The following is an 18,457-nucleotide window of genomic DNA, read 5'->3' as shown; positions in this document are numbered from 1 at the left end:
CTCAAGACCCGTCCTTGCCATCCCACCGAATCTATCCAATCAGCGTCCAGTTAATATACATATTAAAATAACAATTAAAAGCTTATTCAATAAAAGGTCAAATTAAAACCGTCAATTGACCATATAAATACCCAGTAAAATTTTAAAATTTAAAATTTAGAATTTAAAAATCAGGCCAGTCCCGCTTGTATAAATAAGTAAGTTTTCAGTTCCAATAAAAGGTCCAAGGTCAGGCAATTACGAAACCGAAGTTGTTCCAGAGGATAGGTGCTCCCACAGAGAAGGACCTTCCCCTGGGGGCCGCCAGCTGACACTGCTTGACGGACGGCAAGGATGTTACCTAGTTGGGTCATGAAATGTCTGCAAGAAAACCATCAAGCTCAGAGAGCACCAAGGACTTCATAGTCCTCCTCCTCCTCCTCTTCTTCCTCCAACTCCACTCTTTTCTAGCACTGATTGTCAGCTTTGGAAGCCATATTAGGCTGGAAAAAAATTCCGTGCTGCTACTTTCTCCTGTGTGGGAAAGTAGGAGGGAGGGATTTAGTAGAGGGGTTGTCTTTAGACACAATAGCATTCTTCCTGTCAGTCAAGGTCAGGCCGATCCTGCATCTGGAGAAGGAGTGGGTGGAGTGCTGTCTCGAGATGGGACGGTTGGCGATTGGAGCATGTGATCGACTGAGGAGTGAGTGGATGGTTTGGGGGGGGTGTTGATTTACTCAGGGAAAACCCCGACCTTTCAGATTCGGGTTTTCCCAGATGTGCCACTTTACCTATCCTAGTAAATGGAACTTTAAAAGATGCGTGCTTCGGAGTTTTTACTTAGAGGGTTTTTTTTTCTGGAACACTGACACTGATAATGTTACCTAGTTGGATCATGAAACATCTGCAAGAAAACCACCAAGCTCAGAGAGCACCAAGGACCCCCCCCCCAATATTGTAACAATCGGCTTGTTTGTGGGTCTTGTGTTGCTTCACAGGACAGGCTGATGCCTCATTCCCTGATCTGCCTTTTTCCAAGCAAAGAGAGCCACTCTGGACTAGATTCTGCTGCTTTTTGCTTTACTCAACCTTCTGGCCGAGCTCACTCCTGGGAGTTTGCCCGACGGATGAAATATGCTGGCAGTTGAAGGTAACGGAGTTAACGGCACAAGATCACAGATCAGCAGCATGCTTAATCAGCAAAGAACCTTAACTTCACTATTGACTTTGCTCAATGAACTTGGAGGTGGTGCACCCCATTAGCCACAAATTAAGCCAAGTATTTATCTAGGAGAGAAGTCCTTAGGAGTATGCGGATAGCCAGAGCCTTCTTGTTAAGTTCGGGAAGTAACGAGGCTGGAGACCAGGGTAGTGACAACAGCTCTTTAATATATGGTGAACCCAGCAACCAGGCTGGGGAAAAACCTCTCCTTATATACAGTTCACCCGGCGGCTTTAACCAATCAGCAACGTGCTTGTTTCCCGCCAAAACATTTAAAGATACATTACACTCCTTCCCTCCCAGAAAACACTTTACCCATATTTACAAGATATTTACATATTATTTTTCAACGTAATCACGCAAATATACTGGGCGTCTCCTGACTCTTTCGGACCTGCGCAGTACATTCCCTGGGAGTGGGTCGAGCTGACTGGAGGGGCTGTTTGCTCCTCTCAGCTCCTTCTCTAGGCCATCCGGCCCTGGATTATTAGCAGAGTCGTCCCTGCTGTTTTCTACTGGAACCTGTGGGCGTCGCTGGACCTCCGGGAACTCAGATAAGTCCTGCGATTTTTCCAGGTTTGAGTCAGCTGTGGAATCAAACATTGTATAGTCAGGGCCCGTTTCGACTAATTCAGATTGTTCGGCTATGCGTTTTCGTATTTGGTCTATGTGGCGCCTCCATACTCGGCCGTCCTTTAACTCCACCAAGTATGATTTTGGACCTGTTCTGTTTAGGATTTGTCCTGCTATCCAGGTTGGGCCTTCACCATAGTTGTGTGCCCACACTCGGTCTCCTATGTCCATTTCTCTTGTTTTTCCGATTTCCCCCTTGTAACCCTCCGGCATATAGTTTGGATTTAAACGGTCTAGGGGGCACCTGAGCTTTCGGCCCATTAATAATTCGGCTGGGCTTCTGCCGGTTGTGACCCAGGGGTTCTGTGTTGACGCCAGGAAAACATCGATTTTTGTTTGCCAGTCGCCTGGCTTAAGTCTGGACAATGCCTCTTTTGCGCTCCGGACGGAACGCTCTGCAAGGCCATTCGTCGCAGGGTGGAAAGGCGCCGAGAGGGCATGTCGGATGCCCTCTTCTGCCAAGTACTCCTCAAATTGGGTTGCCGTGAATTGCGGGCCGTTATCGGAAACTAGCGTGTCGGGCAAACCATGGGTTACAAATAGGTGCCGTAGGACTGAGATCACGGCCTCGGCTGTCATGGATCTCATGAGAATGATTTCCAGCCATTTGGAGTAGGCATCGACTACTACCAGGAAGGTTTGGCCGTGGAAGGGGCCGGCAAAATCAATGTGTATTCTAGACCAGGGCCCCTGGGGTCTCTCCCATTCCCGAACCGGGGCCGTTGGGGGTAGCGGTCTGGACTCCTGGCAGGCCTGACACTTCCCTACTCTTTCAGCAATTTCTGAGTCCATTAAGGGCCACCATACATAGCTTCTCGCTAAACCCTTCATCCTTACGATCCCTGGGTGCCCCTCGTGAAGGAGATCCAACACCCTTTTCCTCAATTTCTCTGGGATCACCACTCGATCCCCCCATAGCAGGCACCCCCCTTGAGCCGACAGTTCCCCACGTTTTTTTACAAACTCTTTAAAACGCTCGCCCGGCGCAGCGGGCCACCCTCTTTGTACCCAACCAAGTACAGTTCTCAAAATAATGTCTCGGTATGACGCCCGAGCCACCTCCTTAGATGTGACTGGGCCAGAGTCCAGGGAGTCAATCAACAGTATGGGCGTCCCCGGAGTGGGGTCCTCAATCGCCCCTGGTAGTGGGCATCTGCTTAATGCGTCCGCATGCCCCAACTCTTTTCCCGGTCGATGCCACAGTTTGTAGGAGTAGGCGGCTAAAAAGATAGTCCATCGGGTCAATCGGGGCGAAAGTGCCACGGGCGTTGGGCGGTCCCCCGCCAGTAACCCTAACAGTGGTCTATGGTCTGTAACAATTTCAAAGTCTCTACCAAAAACGTATTCGTGAAACTTTTTTACCCCTGACACTATAGCTAGAGCTTCCTTATCCAACTGACTGTAGTTCCTCTCTGTCGAGGACATCGTTCTGGAATAGAAGGCTATTGGGGCTTCTGTGCCATTTGGAAGCCTGTGGCTGAGCACAGCCCCCACCCCGTAAGGGGAAGCATCGCAAACTAATACCAATGGCATTGTGCTATGATACTGTATGAGTAAACTATCGCTGATAGTAGATGTTTTACTGCTCAAAGCCCTAGCTTCCGCCTTTCCCCAAGACCAAGCAGTATTCTTTCCCAGTAACTTATGTAGCGGCTCGGCAACGGTTGCCTTATTTTTCAAAAAGACCGTAAAAATTCACTAGACCCAGGAATGCCTGTAGCTCTGTTTGTTTTTGGCGCTGGAGCCTTTCTTATTGCCTTGACCTTGCTTTCAGTGGGTGGATTCCTTCCTTGTCTATTCTGTAGCCCAAGAACTCTACAGATTCTACCCCTATTTGGCATTTGTTCACTTTAACCTTTAGACCGCTGACCGAAAATGCCCAGAACTTTTCTCAAACGTTCCCCAATTCTTCTAAATTTTCGCTGATACCAATACATCATCGAAATAGGGACTACCCCGGAGCCCTTGCAGAAGTCGCCCATTAAATTTTGAATAGACCAGGAGCCACACTCACCCCAAACTGTAACCGGGTACACTTGAAAGCACCTCTGTGAGTCACAATTGTCTGGGCTTCGCTGTGTTGGCGCCCACGGGCAGTTGTTGATAGGCTTGGGCCAAATCTAACTTGGCAAAACGTGCCTTGCCCCAGCGAGTGCAGCAAGTGTTGCACCACGGGACCGGTAAGCGCTTTTGCAAGGCTTTGTTTAACGCCGCCTTGTAGTCAGCGCAGATTCTAACTGACCCATCTGGTTTCACTGGGGTGACGATTGGCGTCTCCCACTTTGCGTGATCGACTGGCACCAGAATCCCTGACTGATGAGCTTGTCTATCTCCTTGTCAATCTTGGGTTTAAGGGCAAAGGACTCTCCTTGCCTTTAACCGAATGGGGCTACCTGGGGTCTAAATTGAAGGAAATAGGGGTCCCTTGTACTTGCCCAGGCAGTCCTTGAAGACATCTTCGAACTCGCTCATGAGTGTGTCTTTAGGTTAAAGTCACTTCTGTAGATGCCAGTCACTCCCATGCCCAATGCACGGAACCAGTCTAGTCCCAACAAACTTGGCAGGGTCCCTTCGACTATCGTGATGGGCAGGGTCTTCTTGTGTGGTCCGTACTCGACGCGGACGGAGGTGGTCCCTCGAACAGGGATGCGATTCCCTTGGTAGTCGTGAACTCGTAGCCGCTGTGTTTGCAGTTTGCGTTTGGCGATTCTCGGCAAAGCTTTCGCAAAAGTGTCCCAGGACATGATTGTGATCGCTGACCCGGTGTCCACTTCTAGTCGGCACGGCACTCCTTCGATTTTCGGTTTAGTGAAGATTTTCTTCTCGACGCGGGTTGCTGCACGGCCTATGATCACGGTCGTTCGATTTGAGTTCGCGCCCTTTTTGTTTTGACCAATCGCGGGTCGCCTTGCCGATCCTGCGCTCTGATTGGTTGGTTTGAATTTTCGGCGGGAAGGTTGGGGTGCTCGACAGACTTGAGCCAGGTGCCCCTTCTTCTCGCACCGCCGACATGTAGCGTCCTTGAACTTGCATCGTTGACGCTGGTGTTGCCCTCCGCAACTTCCGTGATTCATCCCGGTCTTCTTTGCCCCTTCTCTCGGTGAGGCAAACTCCTTCCTCATCCTCGCCGCCTGATTCGGTCTGGATTTCTTCATTGTGGACCGGGGTTGATTTCGGCTGGCCGCTGGCGTGAGTGGTTTTGTAGGGTTTCCGCCGCTTGGGTGGACATCTCATGAGCTCTGGCTTCGCCCAGAGCGCTTGCCAGCGTTAGATTGCTTTTTGATAGCAGCCGCCCGCAAACGAATGTCTCTGACCCCACGGATGAGTTGCTCTAACAGCTCCTCATCCAAGTCTCGTACCCACAGTCCTTGGAGGCTTTTCGCAGGGCGGCCATGTAATCGCTGATGGATTCGCCTCTTGCTGTCTGCGCCTCCAAATTCAAAACGCCGACGTATTTGGACGGTGTTGGCGCGAAATGGTTCTTCAATAGATTTTGCAGAGTTTGCCACGATACCGATTGTACCGGCGTTGGCTCTGCCAGGGCTTCCGCGATGTCGATGACCTCGGACCGCAGTGGCTCAGGAAATATGCCCTTTGCGGTTGTCTGAACTCCTTGCAGTTCGTTTGCCTCTAGGAAGCTTTCAAACGGGTCATGTATGTTCCCCATTTCTCCTGGCTGGGTCAAACGCGGGCGGAGTGTAGCTGGCCATCTCCGCTTCTGCCCTGAGTTTGCTGGGTTCGGTTCTTTCGCATGCTCAGCCTGCTCCTGGTGCTCTTTAGCCTCGAGATCCCATCCTCGTCGCCAGTGTTAAGTTCGGGAAGTAACGAGGCTGGAGACCAGGGTAGTGACAACAGCTCTTTAATATATGGTGAACCCAGCAACCAGGCTGGGGAAAAACCTCTCCTTATATACAGTTCACCCGGCGGCTTTAACCAATCAGCAACGTGCTTGTTTCCCGCCAAAACATTTAAAGATACATTACACTTCTCAAGGGCTTCTTAGGCAGGAATGAATTTAAGAGGGTTAGGAGGCTTTTCTGAGTGGGGGTGTTGGTGGGGTGTAAAGAGGAGGGGCGCTCACCTAGAACTAAACTTTTCCTAGAAATATCCAAACTCAATAGGCTGATAAATGGAACTCATCCGTTGCAACTCTGAAGCCATTTTTTTGCTACAGGTCAGGCTATTTTTAACCAGGCACCAATCTTGACTATCGAACCCTATCTAACAAAATGAAATTCAACGTGGAGAAATGTAAAGACTTACACTTAGGCAAGAAAAACCAAAAGTGCACATACAGACTGGGGGAAACCAGGCTTAATAGCAGTGACTGGGAGAGGGATCTTGGGAGTCTTAGTGGACAACCAGCTAAATATTAGCCAGCTGTGTGTGGCGGCAGCCAAAAAAGCCAATGCAATCCTAAATTGCATTAACAGAGGAATGCAATCAAGATTAAGTGAGGTACTAATACCACTCTATAAAGCCCTAGTAAGACCACACCTAGAGTACTGCATCCATTTTTTGTCACCACACTATAAAAAAAAGATGTGGAGACACTAGAAAGAGTGCAGAGAAGAGCAACCAGGATGATTAAGGGACTGGAGGCTAAAACCTACGATGAACGGTTGCAGGAACTGGGCCTGGCTGGTCTAGTGAAGAGAAGGACCAGGGGAGGCAGGATAGCATCTTCCAGTATTTGAGGGGCTGCCAACAGAGAGGAGGAAGGGGGTCCACCTATTCTCCAAAGCACCTGAAGGCCAGACAAGGAATAATGGATGGAAACTGAACAAGGAGAGATTCAACCTGGAAATAAGGAGACATTTTCTGGCAGTGAGAACAATCAACCAGTGGAACAGAAGTTGTCTTCAGAAGTTGTGGGAGCTTCATCCCTGGAGGCTTTCAAGAAGAGACTGGACTGCCGTCTGTCAGAAATGGTGAAGGGTCTCCCGCTTAGGCTGGGGGTTGGACTAGATGACCCTACGAGGTCCCTTCCAATTCTGTTAATCTGTTAATCTGATTTTCCAAGGGCTGCATTCATTCCTACGTACTATTTTGATTTATCTGTCAAATTCGGTTCATTTTGATTCTCCCAATCCATGGCATTTGATGCCTGGAAAACATCTCATCATGAAAGGCGTATTTTTTTAGGCACCTATACATATTTGCTAATTAAACCCAGTTAATTTACACATTTCAGTCCCGTGTAGTTAAAATCATGTGCAAATCAAGATCTCCTAATTAGATCAGAAAAAAAAATGGTTTAGTCAGTTATTAAATAAATGCGACGTTGCTAATTTATCCTCGGGAGTAAGGGCCCTTTGAGCAGGCAGCCCCTCACCCTGATGTGCAGACAGCTCAGACTGGAAATGCTATGGAATCCTCAAATGGTAGAAGGTTTGAAGGCACCTCAGATGTCATCTAGTCCAACCTCTGCCCAATGCAGCATTTTGGACAGACATCTTTTGAGAAGAAGAGGACCTACCTAGAAGTTAGATCTACTTCTAGGTAGAAAGAACTATGGAGAGATCCAACACAGAAGAAGTGGGTCAACCTCTCCTCCAAAGCACCAGAAGGCAGGACAAGAAGCAACGGATGTCAACTAATCAAGGAGAAAAGCAACCTAGAACTAAGGAGAAATTGCCAAGATCATGAGAAGTGTTAATACCATATTATAATCCCTTGGTAAGGCCACACTTGGAATCCTGCATCCAGTTTTGGTCGCCACGATGTAAAAAAGATGTTGAGACTCTAGAAAGGGTGCAGGGAAGAGCAACAAAGAGGATTAGTGGACTGGAGGCTAAACGTATAAAGAACAGTTGCTGGAATTGGGTATGTTTAGTTTAATGAAAAGAAGGACTAGGGGAGACATGATAGCAGTATTCCAATATCTCAGGGGCTGCCACAAAGAAGAGGGAGTCGGGCTGTTCTCCAAAGCACCTGAGGGCAGAACAAGAAGCAATGGGTGGAAACTGATCAAGGAAAGAAGCAACTTAGAACAAAGGAGCAATTTCCAAGCAATGAAAACAACTAACCAATGGAACAACTTACCTCGACAAGTTTTGGGCACTCCAACCATGGAGGTTTTTAAGAAGAGGCTGGACAACCATTTGTCTGAAATGGTATAGACTGGAGGTTGGACTACATGACCTCCAAGTTCCCTTCCAACTCTGTTATTCCGTTAACCTAGAAGTAAGGAGGAATTTCCTGACAGTGATAGCAATTAATCAATTGGACAGCTATAGAGACTAAATTGATTCTGAACTTAATAACAGCCGCAAGACTTTTGATTGCTCAATATTGGAAGAAAGAAGAATTACCTACAATTGAAGAATGGACTCTTAAAGTATCAAATCTGGCAGAAATGGCAAAAATTTCTGCTTACTTGAAAGACTATACACAAGAAAAATATATTTTAGAATGGAAAATGTGGATTGATTATATTCAAAATAAGTATCAGATAAAAAAATATCAAATAGCATATGAGTAAATTTAGGAAATAATTTGTATTAGATATATTTTGAAGGAGAGGGAATTGAGAGTGTGAATAAGCGTGGAGAGACTAGAGATTATAATTTAGGAATTATTTTAGATTATGATTGTTAGTTTTGATACCCTGCATTTTGTTCTGGGAAGTCGGGGTGGGGGTGGGGGTAAAGGGAAGGAATTGGGGGTTGAGGTTAGTGATGGAGTGATGGTTAATGTACAGGGATTATTGAAGATGTATAAATATAGTTAATGTAGGGTCGGGTCTGACCAGTTGCCATTTTAGAACGGTGGGGAGGGAAAAAAGAGAGAGTAGGAGGTAGGAAAGAGGAGAAGAGGAAGGAAGAGGGGTAGAAGAGGGAGAAGAGTGTAGGGTGGAGGGAGGAGAGGAGGTAGATAAGAGAAGGAGAGGAAGGTTTGGAAAGTAAAAGAAGGTAGAAGAGGGAAGAAGGTTAAAAAGGGGGGTGGTGACTGGGCAGGCCCGACTAATTGTATATAACTGTACATTGGATGAATTATTTGATAAGATTGTAAAAATAAAACTTTTTTATAAAAAAAATAAAAAATAAAAATAAATGTGACGTTGCTAATTTATCCTCGGGAGTAAGGGCCCTTTGAGCAGGCAGCCCCTCACCCTGATGTGCAGACAGCTCAAACTGGAAATGCTATGGAATCCTCAAATGGTAGAAGGTTTGAAGGCACCTCAGATGTTATCTAGTCCAACCTCTGCCCAATGCAGCATTTTGGACAGACATCTTTTGAGAAGAAGAGGACCTACCTAGAAGTTAGATCTACTTCTAGGTAGAAAGAACTATGGAGAGATCCAACACAGAAGAAGGGGGTCAACCTCTCCTCCAAAGCACCAGAAGGCAGGACAAGAAGCAACGGATGTCAACTAATCAAGGAGAAAAGCAACCTAGAACTAAGGAGAAATTGCCAAGATCACGTGAAGTGTTAATACCACATTATAATGCCTTGGTAAGGCCACACTTGGAATATTGCATCCAGTTTTGGTTGCCATGATGTAAAAAAGATGTTGAGACTCTAGAAAGGGTGCAGAGAAGAGCAACAAAGAGGATTAGTGGACTGGAGGCTAAACGTATAAAGAACAGTTGCTGGAATTGGGTATGTCTAGTTTAATGAAAAGAAGGACTAGGGGAGACATGATAGCAGTGTTCCAATATCTCAGGGGCTGCCCCAAAGATGAGGGAGTCAAACTATTCTCCAAAGCACCTGAGGGTAGAACAAGAAGCAATGGGTGGAAACTGATCAAGGAAAGAAGCAACTCAGAACAAAGGAGCAATTTCCAAGCAGTAATAATAATAATAATAATAATAATAATAATAATAATAATAATAATAACAACAACAACAACAACAACAACAACAACAACAACAACAATAATAATAATAATAATAATAATAATAATAATAATAATAATAATATTTTAATTTATATACCGCCCTTCTCCCGAAGGACTCAGGGTGGTGAACAGGCAGATAAAATACAAGCATACACAATAATTAAAACAATTATTTTACACAATAATTAAAACAATTATTTCAACAAGCAGTGAAAACAATTAACCAGTGGAACAACTTACTTCGACAAGTTTTGGGCACTCCAACCATGGAGGTTTTTAAGAAGAGGCTGGACAACCATTTGTCTGAAATGGTATAGACTGGAGGTTGGACTACATGACCTCCAAGTTCCCTTCCAACTCTGTTATTCCATTAACCTAGAAGTAAGGAGGAATTTCCTGACAGTGATAGCAATTAATCAATCGGACGGCTGCCTTCCAGAGACTATGGTTGCTCCATCTCTGGATTTTTTCAAGAAAAGATTGGACAACCATTTGTCAAGGATGGTATTCCTGCCTTGAGCAGAGGGTTGGACTAGAAGACCTCCAAGGTCCCTTCCAGACATAGAATAGAATAGAATAGAATAGAATAGAATAGAATAGAATAGAATTCTTTATTGGCCAAGTGCGATTGGACACACAAGGAATTTGTCTTTGGTCCATACGCTCTCAGTGTACATAAAAGAAATAGAATAGAATAGAATAGAATAGAATAGAATAGAATAGAATAGAATAGAATTCTTTATTGGCCAAGTGTGATTGGACACACAAGGAATTTGTCTTTGGTGCATACGCTCTCAGTGTACATAAAAGATACGTTCATCAAGGTACAACATTTACCTATTATTCTATGACTCTTATGATTTGGGCAGAAGAGGAACCCACCACTTCACGACATGATACAACCAGATCAGGAAATTCTTCCTGATCTGCAACTAGAACTTATTTCCAGCAGTTTCTGGTCCTGGCCTCCGGGGGCCCCAGATAAAGCTTACTCCCCTCGTCTTTGACAAGTATTTGACATCTCCCCCAAGTCTTCACTTCCGAAGGCTAAACAGGCCCACGTAATCTACCGTGCCTCAAAGGACCTTCTCTCCATCTTGTTACCCTTTCTCTGAACTTATTCCATTTTGTCAACGTCCTTCTCGGACTGGAGGGACGCCAAGCGGGGCTTGACTAAGGCAGGAACAGTTGCTTCCTGCGATTTGGACACTCGGCGTTGGGCTAATGTCCCCCAGGAGAGCCATTACCTTCTAGCAGCTCCATCACGCTGCTGGCCGGCGTTCAGTTTGTGGTCACCGAGGACCTTCAGAGCCCCATCCCACGTTCAACTGCCAAGCGAGGTCTCTCCATCTTAGCCTTGAGCCTTCTGCTTTCCCACCCAAAGGCAGGGCTGTGTCTTCCTCCCTGTCGGCCTTCCTCTTCTTCATTTCGGCCCACTGCCTAAACTTCTCTAGAAGTTTTTGAATCTTCTCTCTTCTACCTCAAGTGTAAGGCATCCTTAGCAGAGTTGTCTGGTTTAGAAGAAGACTTAGAATAACTTTATTGTCACTTTGAATGTAGACTAATCGGCATACATTAAAATGAAATTTCGACCCATGCATCTCTCCAAGGGTCGCCACCTCCAATTTACACTACATAAAAATGACAAGATAAATAAGTAAATAAATACAAAATGATGCATATATCCACATATATTCTATGGCACAGAGAAACAACAGTCTAGTCTGGATGTATATTTTTTTATTTATTTGTCAAACACAACAATATGTATAAGTATAAGCATGAAATAACCATACGAATTGGATACAACCAAAGGGAACATTAGGACAGGAACGGTAGGCACGCTTGTGCTCTTATGCATGCCCCTTACAGACCTCTTAGGAATGGGGTGAGGTCAATAGTAGAGAGTTTTTGGTTAAAGTTTTGGGGATTTTGGGAAAAGACCACAGAGGCTGGTAGTGCATTCCAGGCATTAACAACTCTGTTTCTGAAGTCATATTTTCTGCAATCAAGATTGGAGTGGTTCACATTAAGCTTAAATCTATTGTGTGTTCGTGTATTGTTGCGATTGAAGCGGAAGTAGTCTTCAACAGGATGGACATTGTAACAGATGATTCTATGAGTTAAACTCAGGTCATGTCGAAGGCGGCGGAGTTCTAAATTTTCTAAGCCCAGGATTTCAAGTCTGGCGGCATAAGGTATTTTGTTCTGATCAGAGGAGTGGAGAACTCTTCTTGTAAAATATTTCTGGACATGCTCAATTGTATTAATGTCCGAAATGAGGTGTGGGTTCCAGACAGGCGAGCTGTATTCGAGAATTGGTCTAGCAAATGTTTTGTATGCTCTGGTTAGTAGTGTAATCTTTCTGGAGAAGAAGCTATGCAAGATTAAGTTTACAACTCTTAAAGCCTTTTTGGCGATGTAAATGTATACGTGGCGAGAAAAACAAATATTTGCGATGATGTAGGGAACAAAGCTGTCACAGAATCTGGAAGTCCTGCTTGGGAATACTTCGAACTTCAAAACCTCCTCCCAGAGGGAAGCAACAGGAATAGACTGTAAATTGGGTGTGTGGGGTCTCTAACAAGGCTTTGCATCATAAATAACGGGAAGTGAGCTTCCTATAATCTTCTCGGCTCTCCTTTGGAAAGATGGTGACCAACCTGTCAACTTCCTCATGCCAAATTCTTGATAAAAATACTGAAGAGCACAAGGCCCAGGACAGAGCCCCTGGTCCTTCTCTCAAAGTCGATCTGGAGGGGAGACATGATAGCAGTCTTCCAATATTTGGGGGGCTGCCACAAAGAAGAAGGAGTCAAGCTATTCTCCAAAGCACCAGAAGGCAGGACAAGAAGCAACAGATGGAAACTAATCAAGGAGAGAAGCAACCTGGAACTAAGGAGAAACTTCCTAACTGTGAGGACAATCAACCAGTGGAACAGCTTGCTACCAGAAATTCTGGGTGCTCCATCACTGGAGGTTTTTAAGAAGAGACTGAACAGCCGTTTGCCTGAAATGGCATCGGGTCTCCTGCTTGGACAGGGGGTTGGACTAGAAGACCTCTAAGGTCCCTTCCAACTCTGTTATTCTGAGTTCTCTATATGTTTCATTCATGAACATATCTGAGGGGTTATCTGTAGCTCAAGGTTGAATTGTGGGTCCTTGGTGCTCTCTGAGCTTGGTGGTTTCCTTGCACAGGGTGTGTGTGTGGATTTCCTTCCATGTAAATGGGTGTGTGGGTGTGCAGAACATGCATCACAATAGTTTGTCTTCCATCTTGCCTATTTTGATTCCTTCCATGGAATCTGCTGTTTCCATCATCCAGTCAAGGTAGGGTTAGGGGTGTGAATAATGTATCAATGAGATATTTCCTCACCTCTTGGTTACCTTGTTCTCTGTTCTTGCAGTTTTCAATGACCACGTGGTGGCTGTTAATTAGCACCCGGGAATCAACACATTCCTCTCTTGTGTAATTGCAGGACTGGTGTCTCATCTAGTGAAAAGAAGGACCAGGGGATGACATGATAGCAGTCTTCCAATATCTCAGGGGCTGCCACAAAGAAGAGGGAGTCAAACTATTCTCCAAAGCACCTGAGGGCAGGACAAGAAGCAATGGGTGGAAACTAATCAAGGAGGGAAGCAACTTAGAACTAAGGAGAAATTTCCTGACAGTTTGAACAATTAATAAGTGGAACAACTTGCTTGCAGAAGTTGTAAATGTTCCAACACTGGAAATTTTAAAGAAGATATTGGATAACCATTTGTCTGAAATGGGATAGGGTTTCCTGTACCCATGATGGCAAACCTAGGGCACGTGTGCCACAGGTGGCACACGGAGTCATATCTGTGGGCACGCAAGCATTGCCCTAGCTCAGCTCCAGTGTGCATGCGTACACCGGCCAGCTGATTTTCAGGCCTTCTGGGCCTACTGGAAGTCGGGAAATGAGCTGTTTCTGGCCTCCGGAGGGCCTCCAGGGTGGTGGTAAGGAAGGCTGTTTTTTCCCTCCCAAGGCTCCAAGAAAGGCTCTGGAATCTGGGGAGGGAGGGGAAAGAGAAGATTTGGGAAGATACAAAAGCGTAAGCCCAGGGCAGAAGATGGTCTCCACGGAGGATTTTCCCAGGAATGGGAAGCAGATCTGCTGGAGAAAGAGAGAGAGAGTGGGAGGGAGGGAGGTGTCACACACATCTGCAGGGAGGGTGGGGCACATTGAATTATGGTAGTGGGCATGTGCACACGTGACCCCTCCTATGCTCACCCTGATTTTGGCACGCAACGGCAAAAAGATTAGCCATCACTGGCATGGGATCTCCTGCTTGAGTAGTGGGTTGGACTAGAACAGGGGTCGCCAACCTTGGTCCTTTAAGACTTATTTATTTATTTATTTATTGTTTGAATTTATATACCGCCCTATCTCCCAAAGGACTCAGGGCGGTTCACAGGCATATAAAAACATCAATATACAAATTAAAACAATCATTAAAAAACTTATTCTACTGCCCAATTAATTAAAAGTAAAAAATATAGATATTAAAATCAATTTAAAAACCCCTCTAAATTTAAAATCTAAAAAACTAAGCCAGTCCTGCACAGATGAATAAATGAGTCTTGAGCTCGCGACGGAAGGTTCGAAGGTCCGGAAGTTGACGGAGTCCTGGGGGGAGTTCGTTCCAGAGGGCGGGAGCCCCCACAGAGAAGGCCCTTCCCCTGGGCGTCGCCAGACGACACTGCCTAGCTGACGGCACCCTGAGGGGTCCCTCTCTGTGAGCGCCACGGTCGGTGAGAGGTATCTGGTCGCAGTAGGCGGTCCCGTCAACCCCCCTATGCCATGGGCGCTTGTGGACTTCAACTCCCAGGTTCCTCAGCCAGCTTTGCTGGCTGAGGGACTCTGGGAGTTGAAGTCCACAAGTCTTAAAAGGACCAAGGTTGGAGACCCCTGCCATAGGGGTTTGGACTAGAAGACATCCAAGGTCCCTTCCAACTTTGAACCATTGTTTGGAGCCTGGTCTAAAAATGGTTTGCGTGCAAATAAGGGATGATAAGATACCTCAAGCTAAGAACACGAAGGTCCATATGGGGTAACCTCTAGGCCTTGCTTTTCACTTGAACCAGGCTGCCTAAGCCACCGAGACCTTTTAGCCTCCAATGGAAAATTCTTCAGAAGGCCTCTTCTTCTCAAGTTCCTTCAGCCAGTAACTATCTCTGTCCACATAAAAAAAATACAACAAGCCCTAATGTTGTCCAGCTGAGAACAATTTCCCACATGTGCATACGGGAATGTTGAAGCCATAAATCACAACGGGCCCATTAATGTAACAAATTTGTTCTTATCAAAGCCAGCCATAAACCCCCTGGCCGAGCGAGCAGCTGCACGTGGCTCAGCCTTGGAGGAAGCAGCGGAAGGCAGGGGAAAGAGAAGATTTGGGAAGATACAAAAAGCGTAAGCCCAGGGCAGAAGATGGTCTCCACGGAGGATTTTCCCCAGGAATGGGAAGCAGATCTGCTGGAGAAAGAGAAAGAGAGGGAGAGAGGGGAAAGAGAGAGAGAGAGAAAGAGGAGAGAGAGAGGAGGAGGAGGAGGAGAGAAAGAGGGAGAGAGGAGGAGGAAGGAGAGAGAGAGAGAGGGAGGAGGAGGAGAGAGAGGAAGGAGGGAGGAGAGAGAGGGATGGAGAGAGGGATGGAGAGAGAGAAAGGAGAGAGGGAGGGAGGAGGAGGAGAGAGAAAGGAGGGAGGAGAGAGGGAGGGAGGGAGAGAGAAAGAGGGAGAGAGAAAGGGAGAGAGAGGGGGAGGGAGAGAGGAGGAGAGGGAGAGAGAGAGAGGAGGAGGGGAGAGAGAGAAGGAAAGAGGAAGGAGAGGAGGAGGAGAGAGTGGGATGGACGGAGGGAGAGAGAGAGAGAAAGAGGGAGAGAAAGGGTGAAGGAGGGGGGGAGAGAGAGAGGGAGAGAGAGAGAGGGAGAGAGAGAGAAAGGGAGAGATAGGGGGAGGGAGGGAGGGGAGGGAAGGAGGGAGAGAGAGAGAAAGAGAGAGAGGGAGAGAAATGTCTATTCTTGACTAACTCCCTGGACTTTTCAATGAGTAATGAAGGATAACTGCATTTTGTGCATATCCTGAAATTTTGATGTATCTGCAGGCTTTCTTTCATTCTTGGGGAAAGAAGCTGGATCCCTCTTCTTGGCTGACTCAGTTTCCCCTGAGGCCTGAAGGAAGGGGTTGCATGTCTAATCGGGCCATTCTTCCTCACTCCCTGTTTTGATGAAGGGGCACAACCCGCAGAGCCCAAGTGAAGAGAGAAACCATGGATTTAAATTTCACGGCCAGGGGGGAGCAGACCTGTCCTTTGTAAATCAGCTCCCAGTTCCAGAATCCCCCAGTTCCGAGGTTGAGAAGCATCACAATCTTCTGGCTGGGGAAGCCGCAGGAAGATGGGGGCTGCACCAAACTCCTTTGCTTTCCTTGGAAGTAGAGAATCCAACTTCTGGAGGCGGGAGAGGGGGTGGTGAAGGATTGTGGGGTCCTAGGGGGCTCTCTGAGCTTGGTTGTTTTCTGACCCAACTAGGGAACATCATTGATGTTCATCATCATCTCTCTGAGCTTGGTTGTTTTCTTGAAGATGTTTCATGACCCAACTAGGGAACATCATTAGTATGGGGGAGGAGGAGGAGGAGGAGGAGGAGGAGGAGGAGGAGGAGGAGGAGTGCTCTCTGAGCTTGGTTGTTTTCTTGAAGATGTTTCATGACCCAACTAGGGAACATCATCAGTGCAGAAGGCAGTGGTGTTTGGGAGGAGGAGGAGGAGAAGAAGAAGGAGAAGGAGAAGGAGGAGGAGGAGGAGGAGAAGGAGAAGGAGAAGGAGGAGAAGGAGAAGAAGGAGGAGGAGGAGGAGAAGAAGGAGAAGGAGGAGGAGAAGGAGGAGGAGAAGGAGAAGGAGAAGGAGGAGGAGGAGGAGGAGGAGGAGAAGAAGAAGGAGGAGGAGAAGAAGGAGAAGGAGGAGGAGGAGGAGTGCTCTCTGAGCTTGGTTGTTTTCTTGAAGATATTTCATGACCCACCTATGTAACATCATCAGTGCAGAAGGCAGTGGTGTTTGGGAGGAGGAGGAGGAGGAGGAGGAGGAGGAGGAGAAGGATTGTGGGGTCCTGGCTGGTCTCTGAGCTTGATTGTTTTCTTGAAGACATTTCATTACCCACCTAGGTAACATCATCAGTACTGGGAGGGAGAGGAGGAGGAGGAGGAGGAGGGGGAACAAATTATGGGGTCCTTGGTGTTCTCTGAGCTTGTTTTTTTTCTTGAAGACGTTTCATTACCCATTTAGGTAACATCATCAAAGCTAGAAGGGTTTGCTCTCTGTTTATATAGAAGTGGTTTGTCATTACAAACAGAAAGCAAACAACACGCCCACCAACAGTCACTAAACTATTTAGCGGTGGAAAAACCCTGTTGCCCAGGGTGTGCCATGAGGAAGCTAGTCAACATTGCACCATTGCAATGGAGGTCATATTGCGACCCAAAGCCCACCCAGAAGGGTCTCTGGATCCCAGCGTGAAATGCATCCCCTTGTGGGCAGTGCTGTCCAATGGCTAGAGACACCTGGCTGTAGGTTTAATCACTCCAGTAACTGCTCGTGCACCATTTACTTTTATCCCCAATATTATTCATCGCTCATCTGTGTGTTTTTAAAACAATTCGCTGCCTTGTGTTTTACATTTCGATGCACGCTTTATACGCTGTTTCTATGAATTTTATTGCACTCTGTTGCATTTCACTACGCCGCATGAAATAAATACGTAAAATGCAAACAACTATAACTCTCATCTTCAGATTAAACAACCTCTGACACCCCAAAGACTCAGTCAGTTTACATACGGGAAGGCTGGTGGCTCGAACAGGAGAAAGACTCCCCCTCTGTCCCCATTCTCTGGCTGATGGACCCCCTCCCCTCACACCCCTTCTGTCCCCATTCTCTGCCCCATTTCTCGAGCTGTTGAATCTCTCGCCAAGCGGAAACCCCTAGACAAGGTCTTTTGTGTCTCTGATAGAACAAATTGTGAATTCTGAGCACCGAGACAGACCAACCGCCTCGCCTGTCAAATGCCCCTCTATACTTAGGCTATTAAGTTAATTTCAGCAACCTATTATTGGGCCCGGCTTATTTACCAATTGCGGAGCTCAAGGTCCTTTTCCCAATTTTGATTTCCATGTCCTGCGTGATCTTCCTGCTGCTGGGCAAAGGATAACAGAATAACAAGATTCGGAAGGGACCTTGGAGATCTTCTAGTCCAACCTCCCCTGCTCGAGCAGGAGATTCTATACTTCTCCTGCTTTGGGGTTAACTCCCCTGCCAAAAAAAGGGGGGGCTAGCAATAGGAGTGACAACTGCACTGCAGGGTGTGTGTGTGTGTGTGTATAAGGAGGGAGGGGGAATCAAGCCATGGAACAGAAGTTGCCTTCGGAAGTTGTGGGAGCTTCATCACTGGAGGCTTTGAAGCAGAGACTGGGCTGCCATCTGTCAGAAATGGTGTTGAGTCTACTCCTTGGGTGGGGGGTTGGACTAGATGACCTACACGGTCCCTTCCAACTCTGTTAATCTGTATCTATTCTCCATGACTCTTCCATGCTTTAGGGAAAGAAGGAGTCATTTCATCTTTCTGTAGCTTCAGTTTCACTTGCCTTTCCTCTATGTATTCAGCCCTGTTGGATTATAACAGAAGAACAGAGCTGGAAGGGACCCTGGGAGATCTTCTAGTCTAACCCCCCTGCTCCCTATGTGCTCGGTTTCCATCGGTTACT

The 18,457-nt window shown here is 46.6% G+C and overlaps 1 protein-coding gene across 1 annotated transcript in view; it reads right to left on the bottom strand.

The window, feature by feature from the left end:
• The window catches only part of LOC131190757 (basic proline-rich protein-like), a gene marked incomplete at its 5' end in the record, with an annotated part of 496,338 nt that overhangs the window by 81,823 nt on the left and 396,058 nt on the right, over positions 1–18,457 (bottom strand). The window contains 3 exons of the mRNA XM_058168112.1: positions 16,321–16,369; positions 16,455–16,628; positions 16,759–16,791. Coding sequence (XP_058024095.1) covers positions 16,321–16,369; positions 16,455–16,628; positions 16,759–16,791 — 256 coding nt within the window. The remainder of the gene's footprint in view (positions 1–16,320; positions 16,370–16,454; positions 16,629–16,758; positions 16,792–18,457) is intronic.

This window comes from Ahaetulla prasina, chromosome 2, assembly GCF_028640845.1.
Source record: "Ahaetulla prasina isolate Xishuangbanna chromosome 2, ASM2864084v1, whole genome shotgun sequence".
NCBI lineage: Eukaryota > Metazoa > Chordata > Lepidosauria > Squamata > Colubridae > Ahaetulla > Ahaetulla prasina.
Note: the sequence above shows the minus strand (reverse complement) of the source record. Positions and strands in the feature narration are given on the sequence as shown.